Here is a 15358-nt window from a genome sequence, read left to right as displayed (position 1 = left end):
GGAGTATAAATCAAAAATCTTTATGGGGTGCAAAAGGTGGAAGTTCTGGCTCCTGTAACTGCTTCTCCACTGGACATGGGCGTCAGCAGATTGAGCCATAAGCCCAGCCTGTTTCTCTCTCTTTTTAAAAAAATTTTTTATATTTATTTATTTATTTCCTTTTGTTATCCTTGTTTTATTGTTGTAGTTATTATTAATGTTGTTGTTGGTGGATAGGACAGAGAGAAATGGAGAGAGGAGGGGAAGACAGAGGGGGAGAGAAAGATAGACACCTGCAGACCTGCTTCACCACCTGTGAAGTGACTCCCCTGCAGGTGGGGAACTGGGGGGCTCAAACCGGGATCCTTATGCCAGTGCTTGCGCTTGGTGCCATATGCGCTTAACCCGCTGCACTACAGCCCAGCCTGTTTCTATCTTTCCTTAGTGGGGCAGGGCTCTGGAGAGGTGGGGCTCCAGGACACATTGGTGAGGTCTGCCCAGGGAAGTCAGGTTGGTGTCATGGTAGCATCTGCAACTTGGTGACTGAAAAGCATTAAGATATAAATAAATATATATATATATAGTATTTTAATGAGAGAGAAAAGATAAAGAGACAAGAGCACTGCTCAAATATAGAAATACAAAACAAAAACGAAAAGAAAAGAAAAAAAGGGAAAAAAAAGCACTGCTCAGCTCTGGCTTATGATGGTGCTGGGGATTGAACCTGGGATCACAGTGCCTCAGGCATGGAAGTCTTTTTGCATAACCATTATGTTATCTCCATAAATAAATCCTCATTCATCTATTGTCTTACTGGGGGCTTGTGAACCCAGCAAAGCTGGGAACCCCAGGCCACAGCTTTACCCATTCTCTCTCCACTTCTGGGAGATGCAGGATGTTACCAGCAAAACCCAGGAAACCTTTAAAAATTCTCCTTGCAGAAACCCACAGAAACCAGCGTGGGGATGCCCCAGCCCTTCTGTCTGCAGTGTGGAGCTGATAGCAGGCTTCAGGAGAGCAGGGTGGGCAGGTGGAGGGGACCCGGAAGGCTTCCCCCAGTGGGGCCCGGCCTGCCACCCTGAGCCTTAGTCTGGGCCTCACTGGGCAGCCTCTTTGCCCCCCCACCCCCCAGACCTCCCCGCCTTGGGGTCCCCATCCCCTGGGGCTAAATCTGGATCCCGTTGAGTGGAACCAGCATTAGGGTCCTTATCAGATTGGGGGAGGAGGCTCTGGGTCCCTAGCTCTGGCTGCTGGGGGTGGGAGGGGCTGGAGGGGACAGCTGGACCTGGAAGGTTGATGGGGTTAGAGTGAGGAGATGGGGGCATAGGGTGGAAACACCACTCTGTCCAGTCTCTCTCCACTCCTAACAAAGGCCCAGTCCGGGAGGAGCGGACATATTCAGTTCTGGTGCTGGGGCTGTAGTGGGGGGAGCAGGAAGCAGAATTTCAAAGTAGTTTCACCTTTTGTTACCCCTTCCCAGCTCCACCCCTACGCCCCAAGCTGCATTCCAGAATTAGAGGGGGGTCCTGCCCCCGAGAAATCCGCTTAACCAGAGGCAGCTCGGGTTACTGCCTAGCTGCTAGAGCGAGTTGGGGCCCTTCCCAGCCCAACACAAAGTATTCTGGAAGATTGGTTTCACCCCCACCCTAGGACCTCTCAAGCCTCCAGACTTCAGAAAAGGGTTTAGGAAGGCCAGATCACATCAGACATGGGAGACGGGGGGGGTGGGGGGGGGTTGGGTTTGTTTTTTCCCACAGAGGAGCGGGAGTCCAGCTTTCTGCCCAGGTCTAACTCAGTTCCCTGGGTGAAGTGAGAATCTCTTTCTCTTTTTTTTCCTTCCCAAATATGGCAAATGAAGTTTTATCTTATTTACAGGACCTTCTGGAAGGTCTTTAAATGTGACTGAAATGCTCTCATCTTCTGCATCCAGATCCCTAGTGTTTGGCATTTGTGTCCCCACCACAGCAAGATACTGACCACTGTGGCGATTACCTCAGGCTCCTTCCTAGTTCTGCCCTGCCCACCAGAGAACCTGTTCTCCATCACCAGAAAAGTTCTGGCCTTTGTATCTGTCCTAACAGCTGGGTATCTCTCAGTGTTATTTGTGGATCCATTCTCTCTCTCTCTCCCCTTCATATCATTGAGGCATCGCTACTTCCTTCTGACTTTTTTCAGATTGAAAAACAGACATAGTTCATTTAGATAGTGTGTTGCTTCGCCTGTGGCCCAAATTCCAGCCTGGCCCTGCTGCACTGAGGGAAGCTTTAGTGTTATGGTTTCTTTCACTCTTTCCTTCTGCTTCTTTATCTATAAAGGGAGATGGAGGAGGAGAAGTAGAAGGAGGGGGAAAAAAAAAGACAGAGACAGACAGCACAAAGCTTCCCTCAGTGAAGTGGGGACCCATCGGGGTCATGTGCATGGCAATGCAGTAGTAGTCCTTTTCTTTTTAAATGTTCTTTCTTTTCTCTTCTTATTCTGCTCCTCCTCATCCTCTACCTCCTTCTCCACCTTCTTTTGAGAGAGAATGGGGCGGGTAGTGACATATCTGGTTGAGCACACATATTACAATGTGCAAGGGCCCAGGTTCAAGGCCCCGGTCCCCACCTGCAGGGGGAAAGCTTCACAAGTGGTGAAGCAGGGCTGCAGGTGTCTCTCTGTCTCTTCCTCTCTATCTCCCCCCTCCCCTCTCAATTTCTGGCTGTCTCTATCCAATAACAAATAAAGATAATTTTAAAAATGAAAGAGAGAGAGAGGGAAAGAATCAGTTTCCTTTAGTGTGGTGGGTGCCAGGCTCCAACCTGAGTCACACACATGACAAAGCAACTCACTATCCAAGTAAGCTATTTCACTGGCCCTATAGGAGTCTTTTTCTTTCTTTTTTTAAATGATTTTATTTATTTGTTAATGAGAAAGATAGGAGGAGAGAGGGAAAGAACCAGACATCACTCTGACACATGTGCTGCTGGGGATTGAACTTGGGATCTCCTGCTTGAGAGTCCAATGCTTTATCCACTGTGTCACCTCCTGGACTATAGGAGTCCTTTTCTGTTGCTCAGTTGGATTTCATTGTCCTTTCTCCTGTCCATAGTCGTTCCCATCTTTCCTGGCCAGAGACTCTGATGACTATGACTGTTGTGAATATCCATGTGGCTGTGTTTGTGTGGTGGGGGGACTTGTGCACTTTTGCTTATCTCTTCGTTCCCCCACTAGGATGCACAGAGACGCAGGGCCTCTGAGTGAGCTCTTCCCTCTTCCCTGTCCCCTGTGATCAGTTCTTTCTCAGACTCCAGGCCTCAGCTTAAATGTCACCTGTTACCTTTGAGGGTCATCGGACTATTCCTACCTTGGCTTCCCCAAGGCTTCCTACTCCTTCACAGCAGATGTCATCCTTTGGCTTGCTTGTCTTCCTAGCCTTACCGTCATTTGCAGTCACCTTCTTCCTGTATACTTCAGGCCTTCAACTTATGTGTCTGTGGGTCTTTGGAAAATGTAGCATTAAGCAAAATATCGCATGATGAAACCAAATGATTGAGTAATGTTTTGTTCAGTGCCAGCCAGGAGGGTTTATTACTCCCCCCCCTTTTCATCAACCTTATAATGGAGTGATATTGAACAAAATAACATTATTTGAAGACCTAATGCATAGGGGGGCTGGGCAGTGGGATGTACCTGGTTAAACATACGTAGTACTAAGTGCAAGGATCTGGGTTCAAGCCTTTGGCTCCCCACCTGCGGGGGGGGGGATGCTTCACAAGTGATGTCTATCTTTCTCTCCCCCTCTGCCTCCCCCTCCTCTCTCAATTTCTCTCTGTCCTATCCAATTAAATGGAAAAAAATGGCTGCCAGGAGAAGTGAATTCATGGATTCATAGATTCCGGCATCGAGCCACAGTGATAATGCTGGGAGGCAAACCAAAAACAACAATAAAAACCTGCTGCACAATCCTGTGTCACTTCATGATGTTATCAGGGGCAGAGGGGCAACACAGTGGTTATGCAAGAGACTTTGATGACAGGCCCAGGCTCTGAGGTTCCAGGTTCAACTCTCAACCACACCATAAAGTAGAGTTGAGTGGTCCTCTGGTTATAAATGAATGAATGAAGAAAGAAAGAAAGAAAGAAAGAAAGAAAGAAAGAAAGGAAGGAAGGAAGGAAGGAAGGAAGAAGTAAGTAGTGGCCTACGAGGTTGTGTGGTGGGTAGAGCATTTGACCTTTGAGTGTGAAATTCTGGGATCAGTCCTTGACATCATATATCTGTTTTTGGCCTTCTTTCTCTCAAATAAGTAAATAAATAAATAGAATAAATAAACTAGATACATGAATAAGCAAATGACACTATTACATAGGTTTGTATAAACCCCAGGATGGCTTTCTCAGGGTGGGTCCCCTTCTATGGTCAAGGAAGCAGTGCTGTGCTTGTCTCAGGGGGGAAGGTGCCTACCGGAAGGCTCCTGCTCCCCCCACCCCCAGTCAGAGCATGTCCAGTAGTGGTGATCAGTCAGCATTTGCCAGTGTGCCTGCCTGTGTCTGAAACAGGGGACCCTGCTAGGCTCAGAAGTGCTCCCCTCCCTGGGGCAGCCTCCTACTGCCCTCAGCCTGCCCAGTGTGGGAGGGAGAGGTGGGGGCTGCACTCCTGTCTTTCCCTATTGTTGTGGGGGAACAAGAGGGAACAGGACAAAGGGCACAGAGGTCCCTTTAAGCTCTGCTGGTAGAGTTCTAGACTGACATCTACATGGAAGAATCACAAGAGAGTTGGTCATGTTTCATGGAAATGAGCGCTTATTGAGAGAAAGCAGGGATAGAGAAGAGAGGAAAGGAGCCAGGTGGTGGCACACCTGGTAGAATGTACATGTCACAATGCTCTACGACCTGGGTTCAAGCCCTTGGTCCCTACCTGCAGGGGGAAAACTTCAAGAGTGTTGAAGCAGGGCTGCTTTTGCCTCTCTGTCTCTCCATCTGTTTCCCTTCTCCCTCTTGACTTCTGTCTCTATCCAATAAATAAACAAAGAAAAAAATTAAAAAAAAAGAATAAAGAGAAGAGAGGAAATACATACTTTAGTGGGACTATCCCTGAGAGGAGCAATTTCAGTTCCACCCCAGTTCCATGGCTGCCAGTTCTTAGCAACATTGCCCCACCAGATATTCGTCGGAATGCAGCATCATCTAAGTTCATTTCCCACGTCTTTGCTTGACCGGACCTGCCAATATACGCGGATATCTTCGCCCACCCTGTTCAACACTTGATGTCTCGTCACCCAATCTGGTCCCCTACGCCTACACTGAACTTCTCTGTTCCAGACTCTTGGAAACAGAGTTGGCAGTCAGCTGAGGTCAAGAACAAACACCTCATCACAGACCCCTGCAAGCGTCAACTCAGCTTTGACCTAGCACGTTATGATTGGGCCCTCCTCAATCGCTATCGAACAGGCCATGGCCAGTGCGCCACTATGTTCCATCGCTGGGGAGCCAGAGTCTACCCGAACTGCCCCTGCGGCTCCAGACAGACTATGACCCACATAGTCAATGACTGCCACCTCTCCAGATTCAAAGGAGGTCTCGAAACTTTACATCAGGCTCAACCTGACGCTGTTGACTGGCTACGGAAGAAGGACAAACGCTAGAAGAAGAAGGTCTTCTTTTACAGTGGGTTCCAGGGATGTGAGGAGAGGAGAAGGAGGAAGAGGAAGAGGAAGGGAAGAAGGAAAAGGAGGAATGGGAGGAAGAAGAGGATAAGGAGGAGGAGGAAGAGGAACAGAGGGAGCACTGTGGGCCAGGCACTGTGTTCAGAGCTGTAGTGCATCTCATTCAACCCTCCCACTCATGGGCCAAGGATTCAGACAGGGCTATTAGTTTAGCCAAATGATAATATCTGTCTTTCAGTTGGAGTGGGTAGTGCTTTTATATATATGCTTTTTTTCTTGTTTTTTTAAAAAATATATTAGAGACAGCCAGAAGTCAAGAGGAAGGGGGAGACAGAGAAGGAAGAGACAGAGAGATACCTGCAGTTCTGCTTCACCACTTGCAAAGCTTTCCCCCTGCAGGTGGGGACTGGGGATTCAAACCTGGGTCCTGGAACATTGGAACATGTGCACTCAACCAGGTGCACCACCACCCGGCATATATATATATATCCTCCTGCTTCTTTGTATTCTTCTGCTTCTTTTTCTCTCCCCTTTTCTTTTTTCTTTGATAGAGGGTGAGACACAGGAAGAGAGAAGGAGAAAGAGACAGAGAGGAGGAAAGACAGGGAGAAAGAGAGAGAGAGAGGGAGAGAGAAAAGACACATGTGTGGCACTGCTCAACCACTTACAGGGCTTCCTTCCTGCAGTTGGGACTCTGGGAACCCAGTGTTTGGACCTAGGGCCTCTGGCATACGAGTGTGTTAGCTCTAACAAGTGCGCCATTGCCCAGACACTCTGTTCTAAGTCAACCTGCACACTCATTTTGAGAACTCATAATCTCCGTGCTCCCTCCCCCCATTCAGAAGGGAGAACTCTGGTGGGGGGAGGGGTCTCTCCCTCCTGCTCAAGGAATGAAGTTGGTGGCTTCCACTGCTCCCTGAGGAGCAAACACTTGCAGAAGCCCCAACCCTGTGGATTGTCAGTCGCCACAAGGTTGTTATAATCCAGCCTGATCAGAATGCCTGCTACTTGCAGCTGAAGTGTCCTCACCAATGTCCTATGCAAGGAAAGGTAGCTGACCATCCTGCTGGCCTGATCATGGGGCCCTGAGGCTGGCACCCCCTTTTTCTTTGAGCCCCCAGATATTTGTCCTATGGGGTCCAGCTCTGTGATGCTCCCTCTATCCTGACTTCCCACCCTTCCAGGGCAGCAAAATCAGGGGAATGAGGGCTGACCAACAACACAGAACCCTTTTTTTTTTTTTTTTAGTATTAATTATTTTTTTCTTTTTATTGTCTTTTTTTATTTTATTTTATTTTTTTATTTAAGAAAGGATTAATTAACAAAACCATAGGGTAGGAGGGGTACAACTCCATACAATTCCCACCGCCCAATCTCCATATCCCACCCCCTCCCCTGATAGCTTTCCTATTCTCTATCCCTCTGGGAGCACGGACCCAGGGTCATTGAGGGTTGCAGAAGGTGGAAGGTCTGGCTTCTGTAATTGCTTCCCCGCTGAACATGGGCGTTGACTGGTCAGTCCATACTCCCAGTCTGCCTCTCTCTTTCCCTAGTAGGGTGGGTCTCTGGGGACACACCAGACACACAGTGAGCTCCAGGACACATTGGTGGGGTCTTCAATCCAGGGAAGTCTGGCCGGCATCCTGATGGCATCTGGAACCTGGTGATTGAAAAGAGAGTTAACATACAAAGCCAAACAAATTGTTGAGCAATCCTGGACCCAAAGCTTGGAAAAGTGGAGAGGAAGTATTAGGGAGGTACTCACTGCAAACTCTAGTGTACTTCTGCTTTCTTACTTTGGTGCCATACTCCAAACTCAGTCAATTTCTGCTTTGCGTTTCTACTTCTTTTTTTTTTTTTACATGCATAACATTCCCCAGATTCCCATTTAACAATACAACCCCCACTATTTAATTCATCATTTTTCATGGACCTGTATTCTCACTCCAGAGTCTTTTACTTTGGTGTAATACTCCAATTCCATTTCAGGTTCGACTTGTGTTTTCTTTTCTAATCTTGTTTTTCAACTTCGGCCTGAGAGTGAGATCATCCTGTATTCATCCTTCTGTTTCTGACTTATTTCACTCAACATGATTTTTTCAAGGTCCATCCAAGATCGGCTGAAAACGGTGAAGTCACCATTTTTTACAGCTGAGTAGTATTCCATTGTGTATATATACCACAACTTGCTCAGCCACTCATCTGCTGTTGGACACCTGGGTTGCTTCCAGGTTTTGGCTATTATAAATTGTGCTGCCAAGAACATATGTGTACACAGATCTTTTTGGATGGATGTGTTGGGTTCCTTAGGATATATCCCCAGGAGAGGAATTGCAGGGTCATAGGGTAGGTCCATTTCTAGCCTTCTGAGAGTTCTCCAGACTGTTCTCCACAGAGGTTGGACCAATTGACATTCCCACCAGCAGTGCAGGAGGGTTCCTTTGACCCCACACCCTCTCCAGCATTTGCTGCTGTTACCTTTTCTGATGTATGACATTCTCACAGGAGTGAAGTGATATCTCATTGTTGTCTTGATTTGCATTTCTCTGATAGAGACTTGGAGCATTTTTTCATGTGTTTCTCGGCCTTTTGGATCTCTTCTGTGGTGAATATTCTGTCCAAGTCCTCCCCCCATTTTTGGATGGGGTTATTTGTTGTCTTGTTGTTGAGTCTGGCAAGCTCTTTATATATGTTGGTTATTAAACTCTTATCTGATGTATGGCATGTAAAGATCTTCTCCCATTCTGTGAGGGGTCTCTTGATTTGGGTAGTGGTTTCTTTTGCTGTGAAGAAGCTTTTTAATTTGATGTAGTCCCATAGGTTTATACTTGCCTTAGTCTTCCTTGTAATTGGATTCGTTTCATTGAAAATGTCTTTAAAATTTATGCGGAAAAAAGTTCTGCCAATATTTTCCTCTAAGTATTTGATGGTTTGTAGTCTAACATCCAAGTCCTTGATCCACTTGGAATTTACTTTTGTATTCGGTGAAATACAGTGATTCAGTTTCATTCTTCTGCATGTTTCAACCCATTGTTTCCAACACCATTTGTTGAAGAGACTCTGCTTTCCCCATGTAATAGTCTGGGCCCCTTTGTCAAAGATTAGATGTCCATACGTGTGGGGCCTCATTTCTGGGCTCTCAATTCTATTCTACTGGTCAGTGTGTCTGTTCATGTTCCAGTACCAAGCAGTTTTGATGACAATGGCCCTATAATACAGTTTGAGATCTGGCAGTGTGATGCCTCCGGTTCTAACACAGAACCCTTTTTTGGCTAAGACCTCTCCAACATGATTAATGACAAAGAAAGTGCTGCTAATATCACTTCTGGTTTACAGACCAGAGTTAAGTTCCCAGAAAGGAAAACTGAGATTCTGGTTGACTCTGAGACTCCTCTCTGTCCCAGGCTTAGCTTTTGATTCCTTGCCCTCAGGTATTTCCTGAGCTCTACTGTAGCCCCCACCCAGGAGCACAGTTTGGGCTGAGTAAATTCTTGCTGAGGATAGTTTGAATGAGCAGAATGGCTTTCTAGCATCTTCTGAAGGGCCAGCCCACCATCCATGCTCACAAGTGCTGTACTTGAGGAAGTACACAAACACCAGGGGGTGGAGAGACCAAGGAAGAGGTGGCATCTGGCAGCAGCCCCAGACACTTGAGTGAAGGGTGGGAGCCACTTTGACTCCTGTCCCAACAAAAACCACTTTTGGGATATAAATCTCCCTGCTAAATACTGTCCTTGACCACTGGTAAACTTTGTAAAGGGGGTGTCTTTCTTACTCTTATCACACAGAGGGGGGAAACTGAGGCCCAGAGAGGGTAAGTGGGTCACTTTACTTGACAGAGGCAGAGATGGGATAAGAACTCTGACCTCCTGGTCCAGCACTTTCCACAACCCAATTCCAGTGGGGTCACCCCTGGTAAGAAGGTTTACTTTTCCTTTTTTTAAAATATATTTATTTATTTATTTCCTTTTTGTTGCCCTTGTTGTTTTTATTGTTGTTGTAGTCATTATGTTATTGATGTCCTCATTGTTGGATAGGACAGAGAGAAATGGAGAGAGGAGGGAAAGACAGAGAGGAGGAGAGAAAGATAGACATCTGCAGACCTGCTTCACCACTTGTGAAGTGACCCTCCTGCAGGTGGGGAGCTGGGGAGGCTCAAACTGGGATCCTTATGCCGGCCCTTGCACTTTGCACCAGGTGTGCTTAAACCACTGCGCTATTGCCTGACTCCCGGTTTACTTTCTCTTTATTGAACCTCAGTTTCCTAGTCTGTGAAGTGGATGCAACAGGGCTTGGGAGATGGCTCATTTAGCAGAGCATCTATCTTACCACACTGGAGGTCTTGTGTTTGAGACCTGGCATTGTGTGGGAGCACTGTGGACAGCACCCTAGAGCTCTAGGATGTTGGGGTGGTGCTGTGTTCTCTCCTCTCTGTGACTCTCTTTCCCTCTAAAATAAAGGGGGGGGGATGGCCATAGAAAGTGTAATAAGCATGCTTGAGAACTAGGGATAAAAGGGAAGGAAGGAAGGAAGAAAGGGAGAAGACTGGGGCAATACCATAATGGTTATGCAAAAAACTGTCATGCCAGAGTGTCTGAAGTCCTAGATTCAATTCCCAGCACCACCATAAGCCAGAGCTGAGCAGTGCTCTGGTCTCTCAATCTCTCTCTCTCTCTCTATATATATATATGTGTGTGTGTGTGTGTGTGTGTGTATGTATTTCTCTGTGTATTTCTCTTTTATAAGTAAATAAAATAGTTTTTAAAAGAAAGAAAGAAAAGAGGAGCTGGGGAGGTAGTGCAGTGATAATGCACAGGACTTGCATTTGAGAGGCCCCAGTGTGAATACCCAGCCTCACCAGTAGCCAGAGTTGAGTGATGCTCTGGGAAGGGTAGTGGGATGGAAATGCCAATTAAGGGGGCAGGGAGGTCCACCTCACACAAAGCCATTTTCATAGCTTGTTACTCTCAGGGTGGGAGGGGACTGCTCAGGTTACCTTTACCTGGGAGCCCTGTGTTTGAATGCTTCCTGCCCCACACCCCGACCACCCCTGTCCAAAGCAGCTACCATCCATGCCTACCTCCTGTCTTGCCCTCTGAGTGCTGAGGCCTACTAACCTGATTTGCTATGTTCCTAGCCCAGGCTGCACTTAGTTGATCCATGCGCTCATTCATTTATTCATGGGTTTGTCTGCTGTCTCTTTTCTCTTACCAGATCCTAAGCTCCTGGAGGGCCAAGAGCCTCCCGAGCGGCATCTGGCCAGAGGAGAGCTTCAGTGGTTGAAATAATGAGTGGATCTGTGAAAGATGATGCCTACAGGAAGCTTAGCACAGTGCCTGCCTCATAGCAAGGTCTTAATCAGTGCTTAGCACTAAACACAGTCTGCCTGCAGGAAATGGCCTTACTGTCTTAGAGAGAATACAGGGCCCAAAGCTCGGGATCCCTGTCCCTGAGAATGTTTACTATAATTCTGTGAACAGAACAGGGAAGCAAGTCTGCTAGGAGCAGAGAGGTTCCGGCACAGTGAGGTCTCCAGAAACACCCCACCCAGCCCAGTCCATGCTGGGCTCCCCTGCCATCCCCTCTCATTCACACTTCCCAGCTCTAGAGCTCCTGGAATGACCTTGATTTTTACTGTCTAATGGAATGGTCCTGAGACATAGCTAGTGCCAACAAATATTTGTTGAATGAATCAATTATAATCAAGTATATGCTCAGTATCTCTAGGGCTATTAATGTTATTAATACTATAATACAGAGACAGAGCAGCAGAAAGAGTGTCTACAGCACCCAAGCTTCCTTCAGTACAGTGGGGGCTGGGCTGGAACCTGGGTCATGCACATGACAAAGCAGCGTACTATCCAGGTGAGATATTTCACCAGCCTAGTGAACCTACGTTTTATTTATTTATTTATTTATTTATTTATTTATTTATTTATTTATCTTCAAGGTTATCACTGGGCCTTGGTGCAGGCATTACGAATCCCGGAGGCCGTTTTCTCCATTTGTTTTGCCCTTGTTATTGCTGTTGTTGTTGTATAGGACAGCGAGAAAGAGAAATCGAGAGGAGGGGAAGACAGAGGGGGAGAGAAAGACACCTGCAGACTGGCTTCACCGCTTGTGAAGCGACTCCCCTGCAGATAGGAAGCTGGGGGGCTAGAACCGGGTCCTTGCGCTTTGCGCCATGTGCGCTTAACCCATTGAGCTACTGCTCCCCCCCTCCCCCCGCGCGCTTTATTTATTTTTGACCAGAGCACTTTTAAAGATGAGAGAGAGATCGTGCTCCCAGTTGAATCCGTGGCCTCTGGGCTTTAGCGATTCAAGTCCTGTACCCTAACACTGAGCCTCTCTCTGGCCCAAGAGTTGTGCCAGCTTTGACATTTTGAACCCCCTCCCCAGACACACGCACCCAAAGCACGACACAGAATTTCAGCCCCCCCACCTCCCATCCCTACAGGGAAGATGTTACCACCTCCTCCCCATAGTCAAGGCAAAACGGGGCTCACGAACCCCTTTTTCTTTTCCAGTCTGTCCTCCCTAGGAGGAGAGGCAGCGGACAGGGCGGTGAGAGCGGGCAGGAGGCGGGAGGGCTGGGAGGGCGAGAAGCCGTTGCGGGAGTGGAGGGCAGGGTCGCTCAGCCGGCGGGGAACAAAGAGCGTGTGCGGGGCGCAGCGGTGCCGGAGAGAGCGGGCCGAGGCCGCGGGCTCTGCAGCCTGACTGTCACTGTGGCTGATTAACGGGCCGCTTTCCAGCTCAGAGCGCAGACTTCTTCCTGGCAGCCCCGCGCAGCTTCCTGGCGGGGGCGGGGCCTGCCCAAAGGTTACATTTGCACAAAGTGCTTCTGCGCCACGGCCCGCAGGGGCTGAGGAGGAGCTGCGGGTATGCGGCCCGCGAAGGCTGCGCGGGTGATGGAAACAGGCCTCCCGGGGCTGCGGGAAAGATCTGGTTACACGCCCGCAGCACACGCAACTCCTCCTGCTCAGCCTCCTGCCTCCACCCGGCTCGGCTGGGGCTGAAGAGGTGGGCTCGAGGGGTCGCTGGGATTGGGGTAATCTGCCTTCCGGAGTGCTGTGCATCTCACTGACCTGAGCGCCAGACTTGCGCCCCAGTTTGCGGACCCTAGGTCCAGTCTCTCTCTCTTTAATTTTTTATATCTTTATTTATTATTTATTGGATAGAGACAGCAATCAGATGGAAAGGGAAGATAAAGAGGATGACACCTGCAGCACTGCTTCAGCACTCGCAAAGCTTTCCCCCTGTAGGTGGAGGTGGGGCAGGGGTGGTGCCTGGAATCCCGGTCCTGCGTTGCATTGTAACATGTTCACTCAAGCAGGTGCACCATGACCTGAGTGTCTCTGTTCTTCAGTGCTAGCAGGGATGTCACAGCTCCCCATCTGTGTTTCCCATATTCTCATGTCCAGCCTCCCCCACCCTCACTGTTCCTTTTTTTCCCTAAGAAGGGCGGTGTGTGGTCAGAACTAGGCCCTGCATAGAGGGATGACTTGGGAAGGGGGGGGGGGAGCTCCTCACCGGGTCTACTCAACCCTTGTGGAAGTGAGTGGTGCCTCCAACACCCAATTACATGGTGTGAGCAGTGTCCTTCCCTGTCCACCCTGGCACTTTCTCTTGCTCCCAGACTATCTGCAGCTCTTTATTACCGTCTGTACAGTCTATTCTACATTCTTTTTTTAAAAAAGATTTTATTTATTTATTATTAATGAGGAAGGAGAAGAGAGAAATACCAGATATCACTCTGGTACATGTGCTGCGGGGAATCGAACTCAGGACCTCATGGTTGAGAATCCAGTGATGAGTGCCTTCATTGTCCGGTTAATGCTGGGGGTGAAGGGCTTCAGACTCACATCTACCTTCTCTGTCTGTGTGTGTCTCACTCCCTCAGAACTGGTTCTTTTTTTTTTAAAGTTTTTCTATATATATATATATATTTATTTATTTTCCATTTTTTTGCTCTTGTTTTTTTTATTTTTGTAGTTATTATTGTTGTTGTTGTTGATGTCCTCCATGTTTGATAGGACAGAGAGAAATGGAGAGAGGAGGGGAAGACAGAGAGGGAGAGAGAAAGATAGACACCTACATTGCCAGTGAAGCAACTCCCCTGCAGGTGGGGAGCTGGGGGCTCTTATGGGATACTTATGCCGGTCCTTGTGCTTTGCACCACCTGCAGTTAATCTGCTGCGCTACTGCCCAACTCCTTCAGAACTGGTTTTATTTACTACATGATAACTAGATTCTTGGGGCTGCACCAGGCCTTGGAGGGCACCTGGGCAGAACCACAAGAGGCCTTGACCCCAGCGAAGTGCCCAAAGAGGAGGTTAAGAGCTGAGTCCTGGGCCCAGCAGGCTGGAGTTTCAGTTCTACTCTTCTGCTTTGGGCTGTGTGTTTCCCTGGGCCAGTTATTCTCTGAACCCCAGTTTGCTCAGTTGTGGGAGGGTGAGAGCCGAGAGGGCTCTGAGAAGTAAGGAATCATCCATCCTCAGTAGCTCTTGGCACAGTGCACAGTGGCACTCACTCAATGGGACATGCTATTAGGATTAGAGCCATAAAAAAATCCACAAATAATCAGAGCCCTCTGAGTAGCAAGAAGCCTCAGTGAAGGGTTCCGGAGGTGGAATGATTTGGGGTGGTACTAGTAGGAGTTTGGTGGCACTTCAGGTGCAAACATATCTCTCTGAGTGTGACTTTTCCAGGGTTGCGTATTGAACCAACCAAGCTCAAGGCTGCATTCTCTTTTAACTAGACCCAAGGGAGCTTGGCTCCAGGGCTGTAACCCTGAAGGACAACACTGTATCTGGCTGGGACAGGGTTTTCTCTGAGCCAGCAGAACAGAGTGCAGCATGAGCTGTTGCCCTCCAGGCCCTAGCAGGGACAGAGCAGGAGAGAAGCCTATCTTGCAGGAACCCTCAGGAGACTCATCCAGCCCACAAAGAAGCTTTGGGATCACAGGCTTCCCAGAAAATGGTCCAACAGCAAGAGAGAAGGGGGCAGGGGATCAAAAACCATCAGTGCTCAGCCTGGGACCTCCATACTAATCAGGAATCATTATGAGTTCCAGATCTTTTTCTGAGTTGGTGACTCACTGAAGGTCAGCTTGGTTTCCTGGATGTCCAGAGCCTTGTGCAAACCACAAAGTGACAGTCGGCATTGACCAAGCTCATATGCATCCGCCCAGGGCAGTCCTAGGAAGTAGGGAGCTGCTAGCATTTTCCAGATGACGAGCCAGATAGGGCATACAGGCTTCTTCCCTTGCAGTTGACAATTGGGGCAGCTTGGACCCAAGCCCTGCCAGCCCCCAGAGTCTGACCTCTTCCATGCCATGAGTATCCTCCACTGGGTAGGCCCAGTGAGGAGTATGGTGAAGGCTCCACTGGGGCTGGCAGGCTGCCTCTGAGAAAGCATCCATCTTATAGAGCAGGTCAGTGGGTGCTTGGCTTCAGTGACCTGCATGAGGTCACATAGCTAAAAAGTATAGCCCATCAGAAAATAAAGGAATGAAAAAAGCTTTTGAACTGGAATGGATCTCAGAGCCCTTCTAATCCCAAACTACTTCTCCCCCCACCCTCCCCCAGACCAGGAAACAGCAGCCCAAAAAGGCCAAACTCAGTTGCCCACTAACGCTTCATCATCTTGGAGGAGTCCCCTATACCTCCCCAGTGGAGGGATCACCCCGAACACTGTGTTCCATGGAGCTCTAAGAACAAACAGAGGGGAGATGGAGAA

The 15358-nt window shown here is 48.4% G+C and overlaps 1 protein-coding gene and 2 long non-coding RNA genes across 3 annotated transcripts in view; 2 read left to right on the top strand and 1 right to left on the bottom strand.

The window, feature by feature from the left end:
* The window catches only part of LOC132540925 (uncharacterized), a 578575-nt gene that overhangs the window by 68025 nt on the left and 495192 nt on the right, over nt 1-15358 (top strand). The gene's annotated exons all lie outside the window — the stretch shown is intronic.
* Nucleotides 6495-12803, bottom strand: LOC132540923 (uncharacterized). Its single transcript, XM_060200388.1, has 2 exons — nt 12131-12803; nt 6495-7280 (listed from the first exon to the last, which is right to left on the bottom strand). The coding sequence occupies exons 1-2, from the start codon at nt 12694-12696 to the stop codon at nt 7136-7138; spliced, it is 711 nt and encodes a 236-aa protein (XP_060056371.1). The 5' UTR covers nt 12697-12803; the 3' UTR covers nt 6495-7135.
* LOC132540926 (uncharacterized) overlaps nt 11393-15358 on the top strand; it is a 50731-nt gene continuing 46765 nt past the window's right edge. The window contains exon 1 of the long non-coding RNA XR_009552123.1: nt 11393-11485. This is a non-coding gene — a long non-coding RNA (uncharacterized LOC132540926). The remainder of the gene's footprint in view (nt 11486-15358) is intronic.

The sequence above is a fragment of the Erinaceus europaeus genome, chromosome 10, assembly GCF_950295315.1.
Source record: "Erinaceus europaeus chromosome 10, mEriEur2.1, whole genome shotgun sequence".
NCBI classification, from domain to species: domain Eukaryota; kingdom Metazoa; phylum Chordata; class Mammalia; order Eulipotyphla; family Erinaceidae; genus Erinaceus; species Erinaceus europaeus.
This window is presented reverse-complemented; position numbering and strand designations above follow the sequence as displayed.

What these genes read in the sequence shown, in the direction of transcription:
- LOC132540923 (XM_060200388.1), bottom strand. Translation starts at nt 12,696, where the DNA reads ATGCACAGCACTCCGGAAGGCAGATTACCCCAATCCCAGCGACCCCTC. An exon ending in AGACTGGAAAAGAAAAAGGG is followed by an intron (nt 7,281 to 12,130) that starts GTTCGTGAGCCC and finishes TTCAATCACCAG; the next exon opens with GTTCCAGATGCCATCAGGAT.